This window comes from Cryptotermes secundus, unplaced genomic scaffold, assembly GCF_002891405.2.
Source record: "Cryptotermes secundus unplaced genomic scaffold, Csec_1.0 scaffold1950, whole genome shotgun sequence".
Lineage (NCBI taxonomy): Eukaryota > Metazoa > Arthropoda > Insecta > Blattodea > Kalotermitidae > Cryptotermes > Cryptotermes secundus.
This window is the reverse complement of record NW_019721536.1, coordinates 197516-217210: the sequence shown is the minus strand read 5'-3', so window position 1 is coordinate 217210 and position 19695 is coordinate 197516. Positions and strand designations below refer to the sequence as shown.

General features: G+C 40.3%; 1 protein-coding gene across 4 annotated transcripts in view; it reads right to left on the bottom strand.

The window, feature by feature from the left end:
* Nucleotides 1-19695, bottom strand: part of LOC111875579 (ashwin) — a 66033-nt gene that overhangs the window by 16459 nt on the left and 29879 nt on the right. For 3 of the 4 annotated variants that reach the window (XM_023871930.2, XM_023871927.2, XM_023871928.2), the window contains one exon: nucleotides 4926-5352. In XM_023871930.2, the coding sequence (XP_023727698.1) occupies nucleotides 4926-5352 (427 nt within the window). Of the gene's footprint in view, nucleotides 1-4442; nucleotides 4556-4925; nucleotides 5353-19695 lie in introns of those variants that run through there. The other variant, XM_023871929.2, reaches the window with a different exon arrangement.

Genomic DNA, 19695 nt, shown 5'->3' with positions numbered 1-19695 from the left:
TCAGTACCGCTTGCAGCTCTAGCGCTCGTCGGAGGGCCTCGTTTACCTTCTTCTCACCTCCTAGCAGCAGCTGGAACCTTATATCGGCATCCCGTATTCCATATACGAAGGCTATTCCTGCCTCTCTTCCTATGTGGTCTTCAGGTAGATTGGGGTAGGCACGACGGGAAAGCAGTTCAATGGCCGTGGCAAAATCTTGCAGGGATTCTCCAGGTTTCTGGGTCCTTGTTCTTAATTGGCAGCGGTAGGTAGCTGCAAAGTGTTGGTCCCCGAAACGGTCTTCTAGAGCCTGAAGAGTTTCCTCGTAAGTGGCATTTGCCGGAATGCCGGGCAGTATTTCCGCCGCCCGACCCTTCAGGGCAGTAATTATGTATGTCGATTTTTCCTTGTCCGACCATCGGTTGTGTTCTGCCATGGTCTCGAATTGTCGCCGGAACACGCTCCATGTTGAATTCCCGTTAAACGTCGGGGGCTGAGCTGTGCTCGCGCTGACTGTGATTCCCCGCTCGGTCCTCGTCTGTACCCCTTCCAAACGGGCCTGGAATTCGCGTTTCGTCTCCTCGATTGCTGCACCGGTTTTCGTTAGTTCTTCCTGGAGTTTATCTGTCCTCGCGCAGAGGCACACTTCCACTGACTCCAGTTCCCGTTGTGTTTTTCCCGTTCTTTCTGTAAGCTCCTGAAGCTTTCCGTCTCCTCAGCCCTAAATAAAAAAACTAAAGAAACCCAGGAAAGTATACAGAAAGAAATCCGAAAAAATAAACCATATTAACCATAAAGCCTAAAGATGCGCTCCGGTCTCCTGTGAGCGTGGAGTCCGATAGCCCTTCATCTGAATATTCAGATTCAGAAATGGCATCTATATGGGCAGATAATAAAACCACGTCAATTAAAGAAAACCACGAACAGTCAGAACCATGAAGACCCAAGCCAGCCTCACCCGAGATATGCTCTTCTGGCAATCACAGCCTTACAGTGGCTGCAGATGTACACTGTTCCCGAGGTGGAACAAGTTTTTGTGTGTGTAAATTTAATATAGTTGACAAATACGCACTTTTTAAATACTATTTAAATAATTTTATAAAGGCAAGCAATGAAATGGGTAGCGTAATTAGGGCACCTGATGATGGCACTATGTTGCCGAAACATGTCATGAAGTAACAGGTGAAACTGAGTGCACTACAAGACGGCAACTGTATACATAATTTACCAAATTGATTGTTACTGGTGATGAGACATGGTGTTTTCAATATGAGCCTCTCACAAAGCGAAAGAGTGCAGCGTGGTCGAGCCCAAGAAGCCAGCAGAAACCAAAGAAAGTGCCCATGCAAAAGAGTCGAGTAAAGACTGCTAACCGTTTTCTGCGATTCGATTCCAAAGGAATCATTCACAAGGAATATCCACCAGAAGGTCAAACAGTGAATTCTGATTATCTCAGAGTCCTCAATCGTTTGTGGGCAAGAATTCTTCAAATTTGACCTGAATATCAAGAGCAAGGTTCCTTGTCACTCCTCCATGACAATGTCCCACCCTATAAATCGAAGATCGTGCGCGATTTTTTGGCCAGAAAATGGATCACAGTTCTTCATCTTCCTCCGTATTCGCCAGATTTGGCTCTAGCAGATTTCTGGTTGTTCCCAAAAGTTAAGTTGGCGATGAAAGGAGACTGTCACGACTCCATGCAGGATATCCAAAGGGAATCTATCGCAGTTTTAAATGTGATTCCACAATAAGAGTACAGTGCCTGTTTTCGAAAACTTTTCAATTGATTCCAGCTATGTATTGATTCAGAAGAAGACTATTTTGAATAAAAAAAGAGTGAAATTTTGAAAATAATTCATGTCTTGTATTTTTAATGAACATAGTTCTAACAGAACCTGGACACACTTGTGTATGAGCAGTTACAATGGTAGAGTTTGTTACTGATAGGATGTCATACTAAGAAGTCGCTGGTGTGATATAGTTCTGAGTGTTCAAGCTCCAACAGAGGACAAAACTAATGACATAAAGGCTATTCTACAATGAACTAGAACATGTACTCGATAAATTGCCAAAATTCCACATGAAAATTTTGTTAGATTTCAATGCTGAAGTAGGTAGGGAACGATAGTTTGCACAAAATTAGCAGTGATAATGGAGCTAGAGCAGTCAACTTCGCCACATCAAAAAATCTTATTGTCAAAAGTATGATGTTTCCACATCGTAACATTCATAAACTTAATTGGATATCTCATGATGGAAAGATGCACAACCAAACTGACCACATCTTGATAGATAGGAGATGACATTCAAGTATACCTGTTGTCCAATCGTGCAGTGGAGCAGACTGTGTTACTGACCAATATCTGGTTGTGGCAAAAATAATGGAGAGACTGGCAGTGAGTAAACAAAAACACACTAAGTTCATATGGAGACGTTAAATCTTAAGAAATTAAAGCAGGTAAAAAGGAGTATCATGTTGAAATCAAATCTCAAATAGGTTTGCAACTCTGGAAAACTTAGATAGTGAGAAGGATATTAATAGAGCTTGGGAAACTATTAGAGAGAATACAAAAAATTCAGCCAAAGTGGATCTAGGTTACTGTGAACTGAAGATGAATAAACCATGTTTTGATGAAGGATATTCAGAATTATCAGATCAAAGGAGACAAGTCAAACTGCAGTGGTTACAGGATCCAAGCAAACTAAATGGGGATAATCTGAACAATATATTAGAGGTCACCAACCTGGAAGTAATTCAGTGAAGGATGAGAGTGGTGATCTGCTTGTAGATTCCCACAACATTTTGAACAGATGAAAGAACTACTTCTGTCAGTTATTGAATGTACATAGGGTCAGTGATATTAGGCAGAGAGTGATACATACAGCTGAGCCATTAGTACCTGATCCTAGCCCTTCTGAGGTTGAAAATGCTATTGTAAAGTTAAAAAGGTATAAATCACCATGTAGTGATCAAATTCTGGCAGAATTGTTTCAAGCAGGATGTGAAATATTATGTTCCATTATCAATAAGCTAATTAGTTCTATTTGGAATAAGGGAAAAATGCCTGATCAGGGAATTAAGTTGATTATTGTACTAGCTCACAAGAAGGGTGCCCAATCTGACTGTAGTAATTACTGTGGGATATCACTCCTATCAACTTCATATAAAAATTTTATCCGATCCTCTTCTCTCAAGGTTAGGTCTGTAAGTAGATGGAATTATTGGGGATCACCAGCGTGGGTTTTAAAGTAACAGATCAACTACTGATCAGATCTTTTGCATTTGTCAGATACTGGGGAAAAAATGGAAGTACAATGAGAGAGTATGTCAGCTATTTGTAGACTTCAAGAATGCCTATGATTCAGTTAGGAGAGAAGTATTACACAATATTCTGATAAGAGTTCAGGATACCCATGGAACTAATTAGGCTGAGCAAAATGTGTTTAAACGAAACATCTAGTAAAGTCCATATAGGTAAACATTTGTCTGATAATTTTCCTATTCAGAATGGTCTAAAACAAGGAGATGCTTTATTGCACTCCTTTTCAACTCTGCTTTAGAATACGCCATTAGGAAGGTCCAGGGAAACCAGGTGGGACTGAAATTAAATGGGACACATCAGCTGCTGGTCTATGCTGATGATGTGAATCTACTGGGTGATAATGTAGACACCATAAGGAAAACACGGAAACTTTAACTGATGCTAGCAAGGAGGTTGGTCTAGATTTAAACAAAGATAAAACTAAGTATATGTTCCTGACTTGTCACCAGAACACAGGGCAAAATCATGATATAAAGACAGGTAAAAGCTGTTTTGAAAATGTGGCACAGTTGAGATATCTGGGAATGACTATAACAAATAAAAACCTGATAGAAGAGGAAATTAAGAGGAGATTGAATTCGGGTAATGCTCGATACCATTCAGTCCAGAACCTTTTGTCTTCTCGTCTGCTGTCAAAAAACATAAAAATTAGAATCTACAAAACTACAATATTGTCTTTGGTTCTGTATGGGTGTGAAACTTGGTCTCTGACATTAAAGGATAAACACAGACTGAGAGTGTTTGAGAACAGGGTGATGAGGAGAATATTTGGACCGAAAAGAAATGAATTGCCGGGAGGCTGGAGGAGCTTCATAGCTTGTGATCTTCTCCAAGTATAATCAGAATGATCAAGTGAAGGAGGATGAGATGGGCAGGTCATGTAGCATGAATGGAAATGAAGAGGAATGCATATAGGATATTGGTGGGAATGGTAGATGGAAAGAGACCACTAGGAAGACCAAGATGCAGGTGGGTGGACAATATTAAAATAGATCTGGGAGAGGGAGAGAGAGAATGGGATCCTATGGACTGGATGAACCTGGCTCAGGATAGGGAACAGTGGAGAGCTCTTGTGAACGCCGCAATGAACTTTTTGGTTCCATAAAATGCTGGGAACTTCTCGAGTAAGCTGTACAATTGGCGGCTTCTGAAGAAGGGCTCATCTCCATGCGTGAGTGACTGGTCTGAAGAGCTCCCTTCCACATAATTCATGTGTTGACTGTGAAGAAGCTACTTCTGTTTCATACACATATCTGCGGAGAACAACACTGCAGCAAGAAAAATGATATACTGAAAAAGGGGAACACAACAGGAAGATTGGTTTACAAAACCACATGAGACCTCAATGCTCTAGTGGGTAGGAGGCAGGTCCATCCATTGCAAGATAAGTACAACACAAACTGTTTTGCAAAACATGGTGTTGATTTAATTGAACTTTCTGCATATAGGGTGGCAAATTGAAAATAAGTGTTTAAAACATAAGTTTTTGTTTTGAGGGTTTTGCAATAGTATTTTATTAGCAAAGGGGTCCTGGAGCAAAACGTATTTTGAGAACAAATGATCTAGAATATTCTGTGTATATGTAAAAGGAGAGAGGACAAAATACAAGCCATGCTACCTTACCTCAGAACTGGAACTGCAATGTGACCTCTTCAGTTTGATCTTTCTGGATCCCAACTGCTTTTTCCCATTACTAGATTCAGAATCCGGGGATCTGGACTGTCCTAAAGGTGTATCTGTAATACCTTCATCTGCTTGCTTCTGTTTCATATTTTGTCCTTCACTCTTCCTTTCTTTCTCTTTTTCTTTACGTCTGTCCTTAATGATAATTCTATCAAGAATATCTCCATTAGGATCAGAGTTCTCAAATTTTTTCAACCTCTTCATTTGGATGCTCTTTAAGTCATCAGACCCAGAACTAGAATTCAGCTTTATCTTCTTATGTTCAAAATGTACTGTATCTGGAGGTGGTTTCAGTCTGTCTCCAGTGCTATGGGAACCATGTTCATGTGATGTTGAAGCTTCACTGAAGCCATATGAAATACTGGACCTGTAAAGACAAGCTTGTAACTGTTCTGAAGCATGTGGAACTCACCAAAACACTTTATAAAAGGGTTAACAAGCACACTATGATGAAATTGAGATATATAAGTGCAAGCCAACAGTACAGTCAGTCTTCTATCAGTTCATTTGTTGGTCATTTATTTAACCTTCACTGCTGGTGTGCTGCATTACACTGATGCACGCACATCTCTAGCAGGCCTAGCATCACACTGTTGCTTTGAATATAAATACCATTACTTCAGAGCCGAATCTGAGCACCAGTGGGATAGTAGCAGATTTAAATCCCTTACTCCCAGATGATAAAGGAACAATCTGTCATGGCTTTTCTTAGTTCTTCCACCAGATTCTGGGAAATTACTATAAATGCCTTCCATATCCTTTCCCCTTACTCAGTTAGTCCTCCTGTAACTTGATGCTGTATAACATGAAAGAATTGATCATGTATCAATCAATAAACCAATAAATTGTGTTAACAGCAGAAATGAAGGACAGTAACATTAACAAGATATACAGCACAAATGGGATTTGTCTAGTGCAGTGGTTCCCAAAGTTTGTAAGACCGCAATCTGGTAAATTCTTCTTTCATAAAATGAGGGTCCCATCCAAACAAATTCAAAAAACAAATGTTTTAAAGTTCATACATTTCACTAACATAAGTATTAATAATTAACACTTTGCGGACTGCGCACCCTTTAAAAGGTTTTTTGATTTTAAACATGGCGGACCATTCGTGCGTTAACAGGCTTTTAGAACACGATAAGTTGCAACACACTATACATCGCTCTGGCGCCACCTACATTGCACGCAACCACCTGCAAATGGGTGATAAGACTTTGGAATGTTTAGTTAGCAGTCAGTAACTTGACCTCGCTGTTTACTTAACCGTCTATAAAGGAAAATGCTTCGCCTTCTTCAAGCTGTGTGTATCAGCCAGTAAGTAGCTAGCGGGGAGAATGGATCAAGGACAAATTCTCCTCTGATGACCTAGCTGACCTGCCTTGTGAGACACGTAGTAATGGATTGTCATTCAGACAGCAACAGTGATGGGGGACAACAAAGAATTGTGGCCACAGACAGTAAAAGTGACAGTAGCTCCGACGATAATGCACTACTACTGCACGTAATAACATTGCGGGGACAGCAAAAAATCTAAACCCTGATTCAAAATTGAAATACAAAGCATTTCTGATGAATGTGGCAAAGGCCTGGGCTACAGTCCAGATGGTGACAGCAGAACCAGTGTCAAACAAAGACTTAGTATGACCGGGCCCATCAACTCCCACCCCACAAAGGCCTCATGTGGATCCCCCTGGGCGACTCTTGAGTGATATGCGGAAAAATACCCTCGTGAAAATTGTGAAGAGTGAACATTCCAAGGGGAAGAATACTTCTAGGCAATGCCGTGTTTGCACAGTTCACAAAAAAAGGAGTATGTCTACATTTGCAAGTTCTGTGTAATGCCACTTCACAAAGGGGAAACTTTCCAGAAATATCACACCCTAAAGCACTTCTAGGAGCATTGGTAAGTTTTCTCCAAAAATTTTAGTTCAAAAAATTAATTAGGAGATTTTATATTAATTTTTAAAGTGAACAGTGCACAAGTTAGGGTAGTATGTTTAAAAATGCCGGTCCCCAGGGTGATTTAAATATTTAAATCACCGGTCTGCGAGGTGTTAATTATGGCACAATCATAAAGAGTTGTCGGAACCTTCCACATTCTAACATGCAGCTTTGCTGGTCTAAAAAACAACATTCAATTTCTGCTCAAGCCAAGTCAACGTCAGATTGAAACCAATATATTTATAAAGTACTCGCTTTCTGGCCCCCCTAGAGGGCATTGTGGGCGCTTGCCAATCAGTGCTCACAACCGCAACTGCACCTTTAGCTCTGCCCAGCAAGCACCGTATAAAAGGTAGAGCTCAAAACTTGATATCATCAGTTCTTCTTCAATCGTCTGCACTCCGCCGAAGACAGCTTATGTAGCTATGCTGACGTCACAAGGCAGCAGCTCTCTAGCAAACAACACTGAGACAGCGGACTACAATGCCTGGCCAGCTAGACTCCACTCCAATGCTTACTCGTAACCGCCGAGTGGCCATAAAGAAGGCCCGGACTATCCTACTAGGATTGCCACTATTCTGTCCATTTGTAACTGCTCAGCGACGTAACGGAAGGCACACACTACCTTAGGGTCCATAAAGGAAGGCCCACACTACTACTAGCACAAGCATGGTGGAGCAAACGGCCCTTTTCAAGGCTTGCAAACTTGTTGACAACATATATATACAGTGGAACCTCGCTTAACGGCATAATTCGTTCCAGAATCTTACTCGTAATGTGAAACACTCATTAAGCGAAACTAAAAAAAATTATGTATAACGTTTATTCAAAGAAAATTATATATACATTGTTAAGGAGCGTGTATCATTTTCATCTTTTCTTTTATGCAGAATGAACCAACTTGGAATGCAAATTTGATTTGCAGAAAAAAAAATAATAATTAGTTTACTTGTTTTGGCCTATTTTGGACTTCATCCATCATCTGGTATGTAAAAGTCAAAAGACCATGACGTTTTGGAGACTGGATCTGTCTCCGTCTTCAGGTTGGTAGGGAAGGATAAACCTACTCAGTTGGGCCCGTTAGAAAGAGCTAGTCTCAATCACTGGACCAGTGATTTCAGTGTCTTTTACATACCAGATGATGGATGAAGTCCAAAATAGGCCAAAAGAAGTACAGTATGCAACATCGTCAGAATCCTTTCAAGTCAATAATTAGTTTATTATTTATGATACATATCTAATTCTTTTTTACTAGAAAGCTGCCTAAAGACATTTATTTTTGCCGACGCTTCAAAATTTGGTGAAAACGCGACACAGCACTATCATTATATAAATTTGTATCATGCATAGCCACTGCCTTATTAGGGTGATGCTTCTCAATGTACGATGCAACAGTTTCCCATGCTTTCAGCATTTCTCTTATTGCGCCAGAAGATTGTTGCTTTGCTGTTACCTCTTCCTCCTCCTCTGACAAACTCTCCTTCACAACTTCTTGCTGTGAAACATAATGCAACTCTATAAACTCTTCAGTGGTCAGCTCTTGGCTGTGCTCTTCCACAAGCTCGTCGATATCATTGTTATCCACCTCCAGCCCCATGATCTTGGCCAAAGACACAATCTCGTTGACTACATGCTCCACAGGTACTATCTCAAACCCCTCAAAGTCACATCTGACAACACTGTCCGGCCAAAGCTTCTTCCAAGCAGAAGTGAGGGTTCTCTTGGTAACCCCTTCCCATGCCGTTTTGATCATCTTGAGGCAGGCAACAATGTGGAAGTGATATTTCCAAAACTCTCTGAGAGTGAGATTGGTCCCTTCAGTCACCTCAAAACAAGCTTCTTAAAGTTAGAAATAACCTGCTGGTCCATAGGCTGGAGTATCAGAGTGGTGTTGGGAGGCAGAAACTGGATCTTGTTGAATTTAAATTCTTGAAGGAGGTCATCTTGTAGGTCTGGAGGATGGGCAGGAGCATTGTCCTTAACAAGCAAGACATGGAGTGGCAGATTCATCTCAAATATTTTTTCACAGAATGACCAAACACTTCATAGATCCAATCAGTAAAAAGGTCACAAGTCACCCAAGCCTTGTTGTTGGACCTCCACATCACATTTAGCCTGCTCTTCTGGACTTTACACTTCCTAAAGGCCCGTGGAGTTTCAGAATGGTAAACAAACAGCAGTTTAATTTTCAAATTGCTGCTTGCAATGGCACAAAATAGCAGCATGAGACAGTCTTTAACTGGCTTATGGCTGGGCAATGCATTATCCTCTGCTGTTATATAGGTTCGCTTCGGCATCTTTTTCCAGAAGAGACCCGTCTCGTCACAATTAAAAACCTGTTGTGGCAGGTAACCCTCAGAATCTACAAGCTTCTTGAAGTTGCTGATGAAGTTCTCTGCTGCCTTTGTGTTGGAGCTTGCTGCTTCACCATGCCTTACAATGCTGTGGATGCCGGTTCTTCTCTTAAACTTCTCGAACCACCCACGGTTTCCCTTAAATGCTTCTTCTTTGGCTGTTGATGATCCTGGCGTCTCCTTAACGAGGTTGGCGAAAATCACTTTTGCCTCCTCAAAAATGATGTTCTTGTTAATAGTGTCACCTTGCAATTGCTTTTCGTTTATCCATATGAGGAGCAACCTTTCAACACTGTCGAGAATCCATAACCATTGCATAGATATTCTTGTCACTCCCTTTGAAGAATCTATCTCCTTAATCTTGTCCTTGTTCTTGAGGATAGTGCAAGTCATTAATGTAGACCAAGTGTATGTGCATGCTAGATCAGCCACGCTCACACCTTGTTCTCGCTTTTCAATGATTTTACATTTCATTTCTATGGTTATTTTAATTCTTTTATGGCTGTCTTTTTGCGGCTTTATCTTCGGAGACATTTTTGCAAGGGTTATTAAACTTTGCACAATAAAATCACAAATAATATGTCTGAACACAAGTTTTGAAAAATGTGTGATCACAAGTGACAATAAGATGCTAGCAGAATGAGTGCTACACAGAGACTGATGTAGCAAGCGCACAATCCGGGACTTTCCCTCTCGTCACTCGTTATGTGAAATGTCGCTCGTTAAGTGAGTCACTTTTTTACAATTTGTTTTGCTTGTTATGAGAGGCGCTCGTTAAGCGAGGTTTCACTGTATATATATATATATCCAGATGGCTTCCCAGCCATTCTGTACATTGAGAATAATATATTCAACTGTTATAGTTTTACGTGGTTGTCTCTTAGAACATCGACATCCCACAGAGTATTAGTACACTTATGTATATGGTGTGGCAGGTTGACAAATAAAACATTACATTTAAATTATTTATCAATCACTGGACTAATGAAATCTTTTAGCATATCTTGGGCCAACATCACTAAATTGATTTGTGCTAATTTTCAATGACATTCCCCATTCTGATCACCAAAAATTTATAATATTATTCAGTGTAAAATTGATTATTGTCTCATTAAATTGATTTTAATGTTGATTTAGAAAAAGAAATAGTAGTGAGAAAATATCTATCCACTGTAACTAACCACAGAAGTCAGCTGAGTAAGGGAAGCAGCTGAAGGATGTCAACTTGTCGGCGAAACACGTATTATCACATACACACGCCAAATATTTATATATGCAAAGTATGTAATTTAATAAACAAAAACGTATGAATCTCTCAATTCTAAACACTAGTTACAATATTAATTAATATTTTGAATTTAAAAATGCAGTACTTTAACATAGCAATCATTAGTTATTCAAAAAGTTAAAATTAGTTTTTTTTACTACAACTGAGTTTTTGAAGGTTTTTATATTTATTATTATTATTATTATTATTATTGCTAGTGGGGTGGGGCAAAGTCCCTTGTACTGCGGCCACTTCTGGCCTATTGTACCAGCCCCAGATGATAGGTGTGGGTGATTGTGGAGAAATTGGTGGAATGAAGATTGGCAGGGGAAACCGAAGTACTCGGAAAAAACCTGCCCAGTGCCACTTTGTACACCACAAATCCCACTTGACCAGACCAGGGATCGAACCCGGGCTGCCATGGTGGGAAGCCAGCGACTAAGCGCTTGAGCTATGATGCGATTTTGAAGGTTTTAGTTGGCCAGTGATTATTTTGTCTGTTAGCTTATTAGTTCTGGGATGAGTTGAAAGGACAGGCAAAGGAAGACAGTCAGAAAGATTCAGGCGGTTTTAAGCACAGTCATGGCAGAAAATGCAGTTTCATAAAGGTGTGTGGTGGAAAAACAATGTAAATTTGGATATCCAATTCTCACACTTAAACAGAATTCTGAATTACTCATAGAATTAAAAGTACTTTCCAATCCTCTGTCCAATGATAATTCACTAAGTTGAAGGGTTCCTTCATGGGAAATGGTTGTCTCTTTGCGTTCAACAAAAGGGTTCTAAATCCACATATTTTGTCTCCAGGGATCCTCATTTTCAGGAGGATACTTTTCAAACAACATCTTCAAGTAGGCTACACTAATATCTGAAACTGAATTTGGTGAATAGAAGTCATCTGCTTCCATAATAGTGTGTCAATGAATCGGGCGATCTGGCAGGAGTGTTTTTTCCTGGATTGGTTGGAGTGGGGACGTTGCCACTACTGCCACCCAGCAGCCTATTACAAAGCGTTTTAGTTGCAATGGAGCCATGGACTGGACCACAACGTGCTTTTGCTATGAAAGAATTTTACAAAAACTGTCACAGTTTCATGATTGCTCAGCGTGAATTTTGATGAGAGTTTGGTATTCATCACAATCGTGCTGCTCCATCTGCCCATGCCATCAAGACCTGGGTTCAAAACTTTTAAGGCTACTGGTTCTATACTAAAGAAGAAAGGTGATAGCGTAAAAACAGCATGTACACCTGGGAATGTAGCGGCAGTGAGAGAAGCCATTGATCAAAGCCCATGTCGGTCTGCGTGTTGCCACACGATATCACTTGGGCTGTCCGAAGCCAGTGTTTGACAGATTTTGCACAAAAATCTCCATTTCTACCCCTATAAAATTGAAATTACACATGCACTACACGAACACGACTATGAAAACAGAGCTGATTTCTGACAAGACTTTTTTGCAATTAATTAATCAAAACCAAGATGTCATTAACAACTTACTGATGAGTGATGAAGCTCATTTCCATTTATTGGGCTTTGTTAAGAAGCAAAATTTCTGCTACTGGTCAGCCACAAACCCCAAAGAAATTTATGAGAGACCGCTTCACAGTTACAAAGTTACAGTATGGTGCACGATACCTTTGTTTGGAATTATTGGCCTGTAATTCTCTGATGAGTGGGAAAGGGCTGTAACTGTGACTGGACAAGGTTACATTCACATTTTGTATAGCTTCTTAGCTCCTGCACTTGTTCATCTTCCAGTCAAGGAAGAAACGTTTTTCCAGCAAGATGGGGGTACATGCCACACTGCACGAGCTTCCATGGCAGTTGTGAATAACCTGTTTCCTAACCATGTTGTCTCCAAATATGGGGACATCATATGGCCAGCCAGGTCACCTGATCTTTCCACATGTGATTTTCTTTCTCTGGGGGTATCTGAAATCCCAAGTTCTCAAAGCCGCAGCACCCCACACAATTCAGGAGCTGAAACATCGAATTCGGGAAGAAGTTGAATGAATTCCCATAGAGATGCTGCAAAGAGTAAAGAGTGATTTTAGGAAGACATCTACCGAGTGCCTACAGTGGAATGGTGGTCATCTGTCAGATGTTATTTTTGGGAAATAGACTTCTGTTATTAGTGAGTTAATTGAGAAGAACGAAATGCCTTTATGTTTATGCTGTATTCATATAGAACCAAATAAGTGCAATAGTTTATTGTTCGTAACATTTTTAAAATTGTAGGATTCATTGATGCACCTGTATAATCTGAGTATGACTGAAACATTTCGTTGTTTCCCTCCACAATCATATTAAGCCAGAGTTTGGGTTTGTTTTTGAATGATTTGATCTTGTTCCAGGCATCAAATATTGTTGTATGAGTATCTGGACCTTGGAAATTTCAAATTCCACTTTTTTCTGTAAGAAAGTAAGTCCCTGAGATATGCCAGCCTAGATGCACATTTCTTATCCTGGAAATAATGGAACCAGTAACTTTTCTTATCAATTATAAGCAGCTCAACTTCCTTTTGGAGTTCATATACCAGGGGAGAACCAATGGAAAAGATTTTTATAATCAGAGCCCATTTCATCACACAATGCTTTTAACAGTCTTGTATTTAAAGCACTGTTTTTACATATTTAATAATTTTAACAGATTGAGACATGTCTTCATGAAGTTCAAGTGCCAATTTTTTGGAGGCCAGGTTTTGCTTATGAATGTAGCAATGAATTGAAAATAAGTAATTGCCTGCCAGATCCTTAATTTCAGTTACTAAATCTGAATTTCTAAGCGTAACACAGGCAATGTCGCCAGTACAAACTCCAAAGCAATTTATCCATTTGAGACCTTCCTCTTCAGTGAAACCATTTAAAACTTCGAAAATTTCACTGCTGGAATTGTGCTTAGGTAATTTTGAAACACTTAAAATATCTTCCTTCAAGTCACTTTCACCTTGGTCAATAAATCATACATACATAAATAAAATGCTGTTCTCCTGAATATCTGTAGATTTGTCCAATTGTAATAAAAAAATTTTGATTTCTTAATTTTTTCAATGAGTTGCATTTCTGTACCTTCTGCCATAACTGATATCTGACTTTCATCTGTATCATTCGACAATACAATGTCTTTCATTTTACATGCCAGAGACTGGCCTAATAGTTGTAATGAAGGAAGGCTTAATGAGTTCTTCGTCAGCAGAATACAGGTTTTACATTAGATATCTTTAATATCAAATAGGATGCCGTCAGACGTGAAGTGTCCGTGGTTGAAGCGTGGCAAATAATTTTCTTCTGTATTTTAAGTGCATCTCCTTTATGCAAAAAGAACTGTTGAGTAGATCGGAATGTTTTGTGTTCAGATGTCGGTTAAGTCACTATGGCTTTACAGCTTCATTTCCCAGAACAGTAGCACAAATGGCTATTGGTCAGTGTCAGGGCACTGTATGAAACCAAATTTTAATCGCTGTCCATGTACTTATGAGTGAATGCAGACTTTTTCTTCTGTGTGCTGGTAGTTCTGCCCTCCTTTTGTGCATCCTGGAGATCGCTCTGTATGCTTGAGGTGGACAAATCACTATTTATTGCAAAAAACCTTCATTATGAGATTTCTTATCACCAAATTTAATAAAGCCTCTTGTCTCTTATTCATAATAAAATTTAAATCTGTAGGCTTATAACTTTTAAAAAATTACAACACTCATGTTTCGAAACAAGCACTTACACACTGCAATGCAAGATCTGAGAACTGGACACAGACAACCTTCATCTCAAATTTCAGTGGAAATATTTTCGTTATACTTCCTTGCTGATAGGTCACTTACACTTGCTACACAGATGTTATTTAGGCATTCTGGGTCTGAGCTCTTTGACATATTCATGAATATTATTCTCCTCAGAATATTTTCCCTATAAAACATTTATTCATGAAAAATGCTTACTTATTTACTCATGGAACTGAGCCCTTCTGGTGGAGCCACCAATTCTGCAGCTACTCAAGAATTTCCCAGCATTTTATGGAACCCAAATGTTCATTACTGTGTTCACAAGAGCCCTCAACTGGTCCCTACCCTGAGCCAGATCAATCCTATCTCTCTAAGCTCAATTTTAATATTGTCCACCCACCTACGCCTTGGTCTTCCAAGTGGTGTCTTCCCTACTGGCTTTCCCACCAATATGCTATATGCATTCATCTCCCCCATTTGTGCTACATGCCTTGCCCACCTCATCCTCCTTGACTTGATCATTCTAATTATACTTGGAGAAGAGTACAAGTTATGAAGCTCCTCATTATGCAGTTTTCTCAAACCTCATGTGACTTTCAGCTCTCTTCGGTCCAAATATTCTCAACACCCTCAGTCAATGTTCCTCCCTTAATGTCAGAGGCCAAGTTTCACACCCATACAAAACCACAGGGAAAATTATAGTTTTGTGTATTCTAAATTCTATGTTTTTTGACAGCAGATGAGAAGACAAAAGGTTCTGGACTGAATGGTAGCAAGCATTACCCGAGTTCAATCTCGTCTTAATTTCCTCCTGAATCAGGTTTTGATTTGTTATCATGATTCCCAAATGACACAACTGTGCCACATTTTCAAAACATCTGTTTCCTATCTTTATATCATGATTCTTCCCTGCATTTTGGTGAAGAGACAGCAACATACGTGGGGTGTTCAAAAAGTATCGAACCTTCTTTTTTCCTACGCAAACTAATGAAGCATAGGAGGCTCCCTTCAGTGGAGATGTGGAGGGGATATTTATGCGCAGTCGTGAATTTCTTCCCGCCCGCAGAAAGCGTCAGTCGCTGGCAGTCGGCCTATGAGTGAGGACGTGTAGTGAGCGCTCGTCTGATTCCAGTAAGGTATAAAATGCTGGAACAACATGAGCAGCGATATTGCATCAAATTTTGCGAAAAGCTTGGCAATACCCAAGTGGAAACCATTTGCAAGATTCAACAGGCTTTCGGGGACAATGCCATGAGCAACTCATGAATAAAGGAGTGGTACAACCACTTCAAAGATGACCGCACATCAGTGGACAGCGAACCACATTCAGGCAGACCCTCACCAAGGCGAAATGAGAATGTCATTGAGCAAGTGCGGACTTTGGTCATGGAGGACGGTCGTATCACAGTCTGAAAACTTGCAAACGAGATAGGGGTAAGCGTTGGATCGGTACATTCAATTTTGACCGAGGAATTGGGTATGAGGAGAGTGTCCGCGAAATTCGTAACGAAACTGGTAACAATGGCACAGAAGAAACGCCATCTGTAAATCGCACAGGACATGCTGGACAATGCAAACAGTAACCCCAACTTTCTGAACACAGTGTTCACAGGTGATGAGTCATGGGCCTATGGGTATGACCCGGAAACAAAGATGCAGTCATCACAGCGGAAACATCCGACATACCCGAGGCCAAAAAAAAAAAGCATGGTAGGTCCGCAGCAATGTCAAGGTCATGTTGACCATTTTCTTCGACTCCCGTGGGGTTGTGTATCATGAGTATGCACCACAAGGCCAAACCATCACAAAGGAATACTACCAGGAGGTCCTTCGTCGCCTTCGTGATACTGTGCGGCACAAACGACCGGATCTGTGGGCAGCAAAAACTTGGTAGCTCCATCATGATAACGCACCCGCCCATTCTGTGCACCTGATTCAGACTTTCATCGCCAAACGCAACATCCCTGTGGTTCATCAGGCTCCCTATTCCCCCGACATGGCTCCGTGTGACTTTTGGCTATTTCCCAAGCTGAAAAGGCCGCTGAAAGGAACCTGATTTGAGTCAAGAGAAGACATCATGCGCAATGTGACGGCCCGGCTGATCACCATTCCAAAAGACGCGTTCCAGAAGTGTTTCCAACAATGGCAGAAGCGCTGGGAGAAGTGTGTGCATTACCAAGGAGACTACTTTGAAGGGGATTAGGGTTTTACACCTCCAAATCAATAAACGTATTTCTGCCGACCAAAGGTCCGATCCTTTTTGAACACACCACGTATACTTAGCCTTCTCAGTGATTACTTCCAGACCAACCTCTTTACAAGTGTCAATTATAGCTTGTGAGTTTTTCTTTCTGGTATCTACATTATCACCCAGCAGATTCACATCATCAGCATAAACCTACAGCTGACGTGTCCCATTTAATTTCAGTCCCACCTGGTTTCCCTGGACCACCCCAGACGATAGGTGAGGGTGATTGTGGAGCAAATGGTGGAATGAAGATTTGCAGGGGAAACTGAAGCACTTGGAGAAAACCTACCGCCGCGCCACTTTGTCCACCACAAATCCCACTTGACCAGACCCGGGGTCAAACCCAGGCCGCTGCACTGGGAAGCCAGCGACTAACCACTTGGCCTATGGCATGGACCGACGAATGCAAAAGATCTGATCTGTAGTTGATATGTTACATTGAAACCCTCATTGATGATCCCCAATAATTTCATCTATATATGGATTTAACCTTGAGAGAACAATATTGGACAAAATTTTGTATGAAGTTGATAGCAGTGATATCCCTTGATAATTACTACAATCAGTTTTATCACCCTTCTTGTGAAGTGGTACAATAATAGACTCTTTCTACTGATCAGGCATTTTTTCCTTATGCCAAATAGAAGTAATAAGATTGTGGATCATAGAACATAATATTTCGCCTCTGGCTTGAATAAGTTCTGCCGGAATGTGATCACTACCTGGCGATTTATACCGTTTCAATTTTGCAATAGCACTTTCAATCTCAAAAGGGCTAGGATCAGGTATTAACGGCTCAGCTGCATGGATTTCTGTCTGCCTAACAGCACTGATCCTATGTACATTCAATAACTGAGTGAAGTAGTTCCTCCACCTATCCAAAATGTTGTGGGAATCTGCAAGCAGATCACCATTCTCATCCTTCACGAAGTTACTTCTAGGCTGGTAACCCCGCTTAACACTTCATGGACCGGACACCTAGGCCTAGGCGTTCGGGTTTTAAACGTGGAAGACCAGTCGCCTAGATTTATGCTTTTAGAACACGATAAGTTGCAACACGCTATACATCGCTCTGGCACCACTTACATTGCATGCAACCACCTGCAAGTGCGCGATAAAGACTCTGGAATGTTTAGTTAGCAGTCAGCAACTTGATCTCGCTGTTTACTTAACCGACTATAAAGGGGACATTGCGGGGACAGCAAAAATCTAAAAAAATCTAGACCCTGATTCAAAATTGAAATACAAAGCATTTCTGATGAATGTGGCAAAGGTTTCGGCTACAGACGAGATGGTGGCGAAACAACCAGTGTCAGACAGACTTAGTGCGACTTAGTGCCCATCAAATGCCACCCCACACAGCCCTCATGTGGACACCCTGGGCGACTCTCGGGTGATATGCGAAAACATACCTTTGTGAAAATTGTGAAGAGTGAACATTCCAAGGGGAAGCATCCTTCTAGGCAATGCCATGTTTGCGCAGTTCACAAAAAAGTAATATAAATGTCTACATTTGCAAGTGTGTACTGCCACTTCACAAAGGGGAGTGTTTCCAGAAATATCACAACCTCAAGCACTTCTAGCAGCATTCGTAAGTGTTCTCAAAAAAATTTTAGTTCATAAAATTAATTACATTTTATATTACTTTTTAAAGTGAACAGTGCACAAGTTAGGGTAGTAGGTACAAAAATGCCGGTCCTCAGGGTGATTTAAATATTTAAATCACCGGTCCGCAAAGTGTTAAGTCATTTATTCCTCTATACAAGTCTCTAATGTTCTTGTCCTTGCTGTCCATTGCAAGCTCATCAATTTTGTCTTTCAGATATTCCCTCTTTTTGTTCCTGAAATGCCTGCTGGTTTCAAGTATTATATTGTTCAGATTATCCAAATTTAACTCACTTGGATCCTGTAACCATTGCAATTTGGCTTGCTTTCTTTGATCTAATAATTTTGAGCATCCTTCATCAAACCATGGCTTATGTTTCTTCGGTTCATAATAACCTAGACTCTCTTTGGCAGACATTTTTATATTCTCTCTAATAGTTTCCCAAGCTTTATTAACATCCACCTCAGTTTCCAAGTTTTCCGAAGCCGTGAACCTATTTGAGATTTCAACAAAATACTGCTCTTTACCCTCTACCTCAATTAATTTCTTGAGATTGAACCTCTCCAAATGAACTCTGTGTGTTGTTTGTTTTCTAACTGCCAGTCTTTCCCTAACCTTTGCCACCACCAGGCAGTGGTCAGTATCACAATCTGCTGCCCTGAATGATCGGACATCAAGTATACTTGAGTGCTGTCTCCTATCTATCAAAATATTGTCTATTTGATTGTGTATCTTCCCATCAAGAGATGTCCAAGTAAATTTATGGATGTTACGATGTGGGAATATTGTACTGTTGACAGTAAGATTTTTTGATGTGGCAAAGTTTACAACTCTAACTCCATTATCATTACTAATTTCATGCAAACTCTCATTCCCAATCATTGGTTTGAAAATGTCTTCCCTCCCTGCTTTGGCATTGAAATCTCCTAACAAAATTTTCATACAGTACTTCGGGAATTTATCAAATACAAGTTCTAGTTCTTCATAGAATTTATTCTTTATGTCATCAATTTTATCTTCTGTTGGGGCGTGAACATTCATAACAATGATATCACACCAGCGATCTCTTAGTATTATGTATATCTTATCACTAATGAATTCTACTATCTTAACTGCTGATACGATTCTCTTATGTATGAAAAAACCTGTACCTGATTCATGATTTTCATTCTCCTTTCCATAGAAAAATGTATATTCACCTGCTAGTTTGGTGCCACCTCCATCCCATCTGACCTCCTGTACTCACACTAAATCTAACTTATATTTTAAGATTTCTTCTGCCACTGCCCTGAGCCATGAAAAATGCTTAGAAAACAAAAATGACAAATTCCAGGAGACCTTCTTGTGGCTGAGCATAATTGATGCCACAGCTCAGTACAGGGCCACGGCCTAAATGTTGAGAAACACCGGTAGTTTTCCCCTCCTTTTGTACATCCTGGAGATCGCTCTGTAGGCTTGAGGTGGATGAATCACTATTTATTGCATTATTTAACGATTCTGTCAGTACGAAAACTATGTAGCATCTGATGATAGGATTAATGATGAACTGGAAAGGATTTTGAAGGAAGAGGCTA